The sequence below is a fragment of the Notolepis coatsorum genome, assembly GCF_963971535.1.
Source record: "Notolepis coatsorum genome assembly, chromosome: 13".
Lineage (NCBI taxonomy): Eukaryota > Metazoa > Chordata > Actinopteri > Aulopiformes > Paralepididae > Notolepis > Notolepis coatsorum.
In genome coordinates this window covers 92777633-92786476 of record NC_140177.1, presented here as the reverse complement: position 1 = coordinate 92786476, position 8844 = coordinate 92777633, and the positions used below count along the sequence as shown (strand labels likewise).

The 8844-nt window shown below is 49.0% G+C and overlaps 1 protein-coding gene across 1 annotated transcript in view; it reads left to right on the top strand.

Moving 5' to 3' along the window:
- Positions 1-6578: 6578 nt before the first annotated feature.
- exoc3 (exocyst complex component 3) overlaps positions 6579-8844 on the top strand; it is a 46378-nt gene continuing 44112 nt past the window's right edge. Inside the window, exons 1-3 of the mRNA XM_084326782.1 lie at positions 6579-6713; positions 7194-7379; positions 7742-7961. Coding sequence (XP_084182908.1) covers positions 7236-7379; positions 7742-7961 — 364 coding nt within the window. The 5' untranslated portion in view covers positions 6579-6713; positions 7194-7235. The remainder of the gene's footprint in view (positions 6714-7193; positions 7380-7741; positions 7962-8844) is intronic.

Sequence of the window (8844 nt, the reverse complement as noted above, 5' to 3'; positions counted from 1 at the left end):
GAAGACTTTGTACTTGCATGAGTCCGATTTGATCCAGGCGAGTACTGTCGTGGAATCTGACCACAGGATTGTTCTAGACACCGGTATGGTGAGCTCACGTTGGATGAGCGTGGCTAGGTGCGCTCCGGCTAGGGCTGCGCAGAGCTCTAGACGTGGGATAGATTGTTGCTTGCGTGGGGCTATTCTCGAGCGGGCGAGGACAAATGCTGTGTAGATCTCTCCCCCCCTTTCTTGGGCCCGCAAGTAGGCTACTGATCCGTATGCGACCTCTGAGGCGTCACTGAAGACGTGTAAGTCCATTTTACATGTCTCTGGCCTCACCGTGGGTGGGAAGTAGCTTCGACGCATATTAACGCCTGGGAGTGAGTGGAGCTCCATCTCCCACTCTCTCCAGGTGGATGCAAGGTGTGCGGGAATGGGGTCGTCCCAGCCCTGGTCCTTGTCCCACAATGCTCGTACAATCATTTTTGCCCTGGTGGTGTACGGTAGAATACATCCTAGCGGGTCATATTGTCGGGCGAGTGTTGTGTACACACTCCGTCTGGTGGTCGGCGCCGCCGCCGGCCTTCCCTGCTCCGTAGTCAGGGGCTTGTGTCTGTAGTGAAGCGAATCTGTTTTGAATCGCCACACCAATCCCAGGGTCATCTCCTGGGCTTCTCCCGGGATTGTAGCCATCCAGGTCTCGCTGCTGGCTGCCTTGTCCTCGGAGGAGAGGCTGCGCAGTACTTGCGGATCGCTGCTGGCCCACTGCCTGAGATCAAAGCCGCCTTTGATCAATGAGGCGCGGAGTTTAATCAGGAGAGCCTCGGCTTCTTCCTGGGTTGAAAGGCTTTGTAGACAGTTGTCTACGTAGAAGCTGTTCTTTACGCTGTGTCGGACCTCTTCGTCCGCTGCTGGGTCCTCTGCTACATGTTTCTGTAGTGCAAATGTAGCACAGCAGGGGCTGCACGTCGTTCCGAAGGGGAGGACTTCCCATTGGTAGATGGCTGGGTGCTCATCTCCTGGCTTCTCTCTCCATAGGAACCGTAACAGGGGCTTGTCCTCCTCTACTAATCTCACCTGCAGGAACATTCCTTTAATGTCCCCGCTGATGGCCACCTTTTCCTGGCGGAAGCGGAGTAGAACGCCGAGTAGGGAGGGGCCGAGTGTGGGACCGGGCAGTAACTCTTTATTCAGATTTTGGGATCCGATCTGGTAGCTGCAGTTAAATACTATGCGGTCTTTACCGTTGTGATGGACCTTGTGGTGAGGCACGTACCACGATTCAGTGGTCTGGTCAGCCTCTTTAATGTCCATCTTTGTGACGTGTCCCGCTGTGATGAGCTTCTCAATCTCAGCGCGGTATACACTCTCTTGGGCGGGGTTCTTGGCTAAGCGCCGCTCCGTGTTCAGCAGGTACCGTTCTGTGGCGTCTGTCTTGGCGTGGAAAGTAGGCATTCCTTCTCGCCGCAGGAGTGGCGTGGCGTATCTCAACACGCCGTTGACCGGGACTCTCTTGGTCCCTGTCTCGAGGAGGTGAATGGCGTAAATGTCATCTTTAGAGCGAATGTCTTTCCTTCCGTTCTTAAAGGGCATTTGTTCCAAGGTCCATAGCCGCTCTACGTGTTGCAGGAGTGCGGTTTCTCCCTCTTTGACTCGGGAGTGGAGACATCTAGTGGCTGTACTTCGGTTGAGAGATTTGGCGAGCGGGCCTTGGAGAGTCCATCCCAAACGGGTCTCGACTGCTGCAGGACAGCCTCGGGGTCCGGTATGAACCCGGTCTATCGGGACAATGAGGTCTGCATGGTCGGAGCCTATCAACAGGGTCGGCATAGCATTGTCTATGAGCGGGATCGGTAACTTGCGCAGATGTGCATATTTCTCCATCAGCTTGGCGACGGGGTATGTGTACCGCGACAGTCCTATTTCTTGGCTGGTGAAAGCGTCTGTAATCTGGTACCGTCGCTCAGGCTGGCCGCTTGCTGCGATAGAGAATGAGACATTCTCGCCCTTTATCGTCTTCAAATCTCGTCTTATTGTCCGAATTGTCATTTGGGTTTCGCTTCCCTGCAGCCCTAGCTGGGCCGCAGCGGAGGCGAGCAGAAGGGTCTTCTCGGACCCGTCATCGAGGACGGCGTAAGTGTCCAGGACTTTATTCTGGTAGCTTAGTGTCACACGCACTACTTTTAGGAGTACTCGGGCTCCACTGCTGCTGGCGGGATCGATGTACATGACGCTCGCTTTGCTGCTGGATGGTGCGGGTGAAGGGCGCCGTCTGTTACTGTCGTGAAGTATGTCCAGATGGGCTCCATCGCACTTGGTGCACCTTTTCTTTAAGCGGCATTCGGCTGCCATGTGTGAGCGTGCACAGCGAAAACAGCGCTTGTTGGACTTTATCCATTGACTTGCTTCCTCCGCGTTCAGCTTGGGGAAGGAGTCACATTGCGCTAGCCAGTGTTCTTTCTCACAGTAGGGGCACACTATCTTCCACTTCTCCGTTCTGGAGGGGGTACTGTGGCTCCTGCTGCTCGGTACTGACTCCGATTGGTGCATCACAGTCACCGATCTTCTTCCATCATTTAGTCGTCTGGTTCCTTCTCTGGAGCCAGGGGTGCTCCGTCCGAATGTATCTAGCCGTAGGCTGCTGACTTCTCTCGCCAGGAAGTCTGCTAGATCGAGGAGGTTCGGTTCGGGGCCATTCGGGTCTCGTTGGTCTCTCTGCCGCCTAAAACGCTCCTGTCGAGCGGGCGGCAGCTTCTCCAAGATCCTTTCCACATTTGAGTTGGCGTAAAGTTCATGCCTCCCCTTCTCTCTCTGCGCTCCCAACATCCCTACCAGGGACTGCACTCTGATGGACAGGTCGTCCAGTGCTCGATTGTCTATTGCTGGGGGTAAGCGGTCGATGTGTCGGATCTCCTGGATCACGTAATCCCATATGCGCCCATACCTCTGGTCCAATGCTACCAGCGCTGCTGTGTATGGGGTGGTGGAAGTCGCGTAGGCGAGCGCTATATTATGTGCGCGGGGTACCTTTAAGTGCTTCAGTAGGATGGCGTATTTGTGGCGTTCATCCAAAACATCCACCAACATGGTCTCCAGACACATGCGGAGTTCTGTATACTGGGCCCGGTTCTCTTGGGTGAAGTCGGGTACCATAGGCGTGCCAATGTATGACGCTGACTGTGGATACATCGGCGAGCGTTGGGGGAGAGGCCTCCTAGGCGAGTCTCCTCCCGCTCCTTGGTATGGGCTGGTACCGGCAGTGTACCATGGCCCGCTTGTCCAGGTGCTGTTCCTCGGTGCGGGTCGTGCGTCGTGCTCACCCGTGTATAGAGTCGGGGGTCTGTAGCGCAGCTCCGCGGGAGTATAGCCTGGGCTGTACCGGACCTCCTGGTCCGGTAGAGTACTGTGCTGTCGTCGGGCGTGGTTCTCCTCCTCTTCCTCTTCGTCTTCAGTTAGGTCATCCAGTGCTTGTAGTCTCTGGTTTAGCCTCTCCACAGGATATGCTGCTCCTTCCCGGTTGCTAGGTCTCGCTTGGACCGGTGGGGGGAGGTGGTCTGTGGGGGGTATAGACCTCGTCTGTTGGTCAAGTTCAGGGTTGTTTACTCGGCTAGGGGATGCCGCCCTGGAGGTGTGTCTAGACGAGTTCCTGGAGCCTCTGGCGGAGGGAGAGGGTGTTGTCCGTCTGATCAGCTGTTCTATTAGTTGCGCTTGCTGTCTGTCGCGCTCTGCGTCCCGTAGAGCACCAGCAGCTGCTCGCTGGCTGTCTGCTCGGTCTCGGGCCACATTCTCTTCCCTCTGAATGCGTCTTATTTCTAGACGTATATGCTCTTCTTCGCTCCGCTGCTGGATCTGCAGTCGGTCGCGTTCAGCAGCGGCGTTCAGGCTGATGAGGAAGGCCTGCTGTAGGGTCCTCTCTGCCTCGCTGGGAGAAGGCGGTTGTATAGGGGAGCCTTCCCTCGGGGTACTCCTTGCGGAGCCTTGGAGCTCTATCTCCACGGTGCTCTCCCCGTCTTCTTCCGTGCCGAGTTCTCTCTCGGTAGCGTTGTATTCCTCCCGGGACTCATCGGGGACTACTTCTTCAGTACTGGCGGGGTGTGAAGTCATGTCTGGTTCCCACTGGTCCCCACCGTGAACTTGGTCAGTTACATTAGAACCCGTAGGGGCCTCTATGGTCGGGGTAGTCTGGGCGTTGGGGTTAGACTTTCTAGTTTTACCGCGTTTACTGTTAGTAGAAGACTAGGTTGTTGACTGACAGCGTAAGCCTCTAAGTACTGAGGGAGCCGTCGTTCGCGCTGCGGGCGTTGGTTAGGAGGATCGTTTCGTGGAGTGTTCATCATAGGCCATTTCAATATTAATAACACTATATTAATATTACACTGATTACCCTCCGGCTCGAAGGACCAATTGTAACTGAGGGGTACAATTCCCTGACTGTATTACTAGATATGATACTTACTACCACTACCTTTGTACTTAATATTCGGCCACCCAGTACTCGGCATAAATATATTATGATGAACACTGTCACGTAGATGAAACGGATCCAACACAAATGTACGAATTAGAAATAGGTCTTTATTTCTACACAGCGATGGTGTGTAGAGCAAGCACTTAATCAAATCAATCACATTTATGAATGGGAATTAGTATGCACTTTTATGGCAAGAGTATTCGTCGGTATATCAATAGAGAATGTCCAATCTCTGAAGGCGCAGGTGGTACATATACGACCTGGAATAGTTTAAGGAATAACAGCAATGATACTTTAATGATTATAGGCTGGATACACTAGGGGGGGTTAATCCGGTCGCTTGTAAGCCGACAGGAGTAGGAAGGGGGGGGGGGTAGAATCCGGCTGCCTCATCCGGCCAAGGGTATCCCAGGTGAACCCACTGTAGTGCCGTTCAATGCGCCGGCGATCCTTGGACCACAGATGAAAGCAGGTGGACTCTTTGTGGGCCGGCGTCCTCCGGTCCACGGAGGAGAGACGTGAAGCGACCTCGTCTTGCAGAGCGTCTCCTCACCTTGCGTCCTCTCCAGGGGGGGGGGGGTTCCAACACACGGCAGTGTCGGGGGTCTTTATCCATGGAATAATCAACGTATACAAAGCATAATCCGTGCCGGGGAAGGCGGGCTGTCATCGGTAGAATAATCCGGTATACAGGTCCACTCGCTCGTCGGCTCTGGGGCTCCTCGGGTGCAGCTTCACGTGGGGTCAACCACCCTGGATAAGCAGCCAGTTCTCTGCCCGAAACGATGGGGTACTGACTACGGTAGTATTCTCACCGCACGAAGCACTATATATTAACAGACTATTATTAGCTTAATAGACTACGTCCAACTCGACGATATAGTGCCAAATATGACTATTCAAATATTAATATACACGATGTCTCAATACCGATGGTAAGCCGAACTTGGCCTTACTCCCACACGTGGCGTCGCGGGGAGGCTTTACGTCTGTGACTCTATTGGAGGGTAAGAAACTGGACTGAAAAGGAAGTCCTACTTTAGTAGCGCAGTATATATACGCACTATGAACAAATAGTCCCATTAGTGGTGCGGTAGCCAGATTCCTACGCGGAACTAGGACTTGTTCGTACATGTTGAGCGGTACGTTTGAACTGGGTCTGAGGGGTATGGCAGCCTGGCACCAAGGTCTCGACCAATAGTAGAATGGAGACTATTATGGGATGTTCAGTAGGCTAGAATGGATATTCAATGCATATTGTACAAGGAATATACAAGGGATATCAGGGAATATTAGAGAATATACAAATACAATTAAATATATATATATAAATAAATATATATATTCGGTTTAATCTGGCCCTTCACAACAGAAGTCATTATATTTGCTTTACACATCCTGTTCTGCGTTAGCTCCGGTTAGCTCCGAGCGTCCAGTAGTTAGTAGTATATTATCAATACCAGCCATTGGATTACTGTTTTCTAAATTGGGGAGGCTTTTAATCGTCAAGGTAAGAGGATTTTAAGTCATGGTATCCATAAACTTCAATCGGTTCAGATCCTTTGAAGGAATGAGAATATCAACAAACCTGTAGGGAACGTCAGGGTACTGTCCTGCCTCACTTCCAGTGATGAAGCTAAGCTATGCTAACGGAGCGTCTGTTCCCTAAGCCTAATGCATGCACAGAGACAAAAAAGGTATCTTCTTGTCTAACTCCAGGGAAGATGTTAAATAAGCTAATTTCCCAAAATGTTGGAGTTATCCTTTAAGATCTTGAGGTAGAAAAATGCTGTTTTTGAGGACTTGATTAGTATATCAAAAAGCAGGGTAGCCGGACCAGCACTCACAGGTTCAATGTTTTTTAATGGCAGCCATGTTTCGGACAATGTCCTTCTTCAGTGATATGGCTAGCCTGAGGACTTGATTAGAAATACAAAACAATGAATTAAAAAAAAATTACAGAGGTGTTCCATAGACTCACAGGAATTGTGTAAAAGTGCCCAAATCGTGAAAGAAATAGTAAAATAGTTCCCCTTAACAGCTGTTGCAGCAAACATTAAAAACTGCCAGATGGGCGCGCAGCGCTGACGCTCCTGAGCGCGCTGCAGTCAGCTGCTACTGGGCGGGGCGCGGGAGCTGTCAACCAGGAAGTGCGGAGAACATCACACCGAAATCCATGTTCTTGACTACTAGAAAAATAATGATATGCACATAGCAATACTACGACTTTGCACGTTTTCTACAGTTCTTACTCAAGTCGGTAAGATGATTTGTTTCGTGTTGAATTCCTAACGTCTTTTTGTAGCAGTAGCAGGTGAAAGTATCTGTTTTGGTCCCAGGGCCCTGACTGCCCCCGTCCTCCTATTCGACCTATTTTTGGAGTGATTGTTAGCTTAGTTCAGTTAACTAAGAAAACTATACTTAGGTTTCATTTGATTAGTCAATCAAGTGGTATCTAATGATACAACTGTTGAGCAAGCCACTATGTTGTAAAATGATGAAGATGCGTAAGCGTAACGCTCAGCTAAAATGAGCTGTTCTCAATTTGCATGGCCTGCTTCTAAAATGTTTAGCTAACATTAAATGCATGCACCTGCTAACGTTAGTTTAACTTTTAATACATCTAATGGATGTTTTTTTTTTCAACATGCATAAATATGATGTTTCTATCAATATATTATGTTATTAGAGATAGCTCTGAATAGCTATTTTTCCTCTAATGGGAAATATTTGCGTACAGTCTCTGGTCCAGGGTGTTGGGTTGCATCTGCTTACCGTTGCTATGGAGGAGACGAACAGGGAGGCGGTTGCTACGGCCGTTCAGCGCGTGGCAGGGATGCTGCAGCGGTCTGACCAGCTGGACAAAGTAGAACAGTACAGGAGAAGAGAAGCTCGCAAGAAGGCCTCTGTAGAGGCTAGGCTGAAGGTATAACAATAGCGTGTGTGTTGGATCACAAACAGTACTGTATTTTTAGATCTGGTATGTCATAAATGTATAGATGTAGCAGTACTGTCTTATCTGTATGTTGTGTATGTCATATATGTTATGATGAATTGAAAATGGGGGACCCTGATGTAAACAAGACGAAAGTCTTTCTCTGGTCTGCATCCCCTTAACAATTGTGTGTATTGAGCCGTACTGTAATGTACCCATTCTGCAATCTGTTAATACAATTTTCAATCAATCAATCAATCAATCAATTGGAACCTGAAAAGAAGTCCAATTGAAGGTGCAACGTGTGTGTTCTGTTTCTCAGTGTCTCCCTCTCCCTTCCTCACCACCTCTAGGCAGCTATCCAGTCCCAGCTAGACGGTGTCCGGACTGGGCTGACACAGCTCCACAGTGCCCTGGTGGATGTCAAGGAAATCCAGGACTCCTTGGCTGACGTGAGTAAAGACTGGAGGCAGAGCATCAACACCATCGAGAGCCTGAAGGACGTGAAAGACGCCGTGGTCCAACACAGCCAGCTGGCCTCGGCCGTGGAGAACCTCAAGAACATCTTCTCGGGTAGATACTCTTCTAGTTCAGTTAAACCTTTCACACGTATGATCACACCAGTTTGATACTGAACACTCTAATGGTGATGCCACAGAGTGGCTTGTGGCCTTTGGAAGCTATCAACTTGACAGCATGAACATTTTAAATGGAACCCAAGTTTAAAAGTTTATAAAATATTGAAGTACCAGCAAACTATTGCAACATGTAGGAAGTACTAGTTTAATTACATGTAGTGAAATTACCCCTACATTGGAAATGGTTGTATAGCCTATGTGTTGTACGATATGAATAGTAATACTATATAATAAGGTGTTCCCATAATGCGCTTGTACTCCTAATACATTTAGTTTAGATGGTATTCCAAGAAAAACGAATATACCCTGATACATAACTAAAAGGAGAAAACCTTCAAAAAGAAAGAAGGGGCCGCACACTCCTCAGGACTGGTTTTTGCTTTTTTATTGCACAACGCGTTTCGCTTCTGCTTCCTCAGGTGCTATGCAGCAGGTGTCAATAATCATCATCATTATATACAGCATATTCCATCCCACATTGTAACACATCAAGCCCATTGGCTACTCAATTATCACATTTAATTGATCATTTTGCAGGATGTAATGCATATCACTCACATGTATAAATATGATGCATAAAGAACACATATATCCACATAAACTCATTTAGAAAATTATATATAATAACACAATATGAGAGAAGTGACAAATACCTAGGTCATTAGATATGACAAACAATTTAAAGTAGATTTAAAACCACACCCACATAGGTTACACAGAACCCCTGGGGTAGTGATTACAAAAATGGATTCAACTCAAGGGATTCATTTAGACCATGGGGTTCCACAGAATTCAGAGTAAAAATCCAATATGCTTCC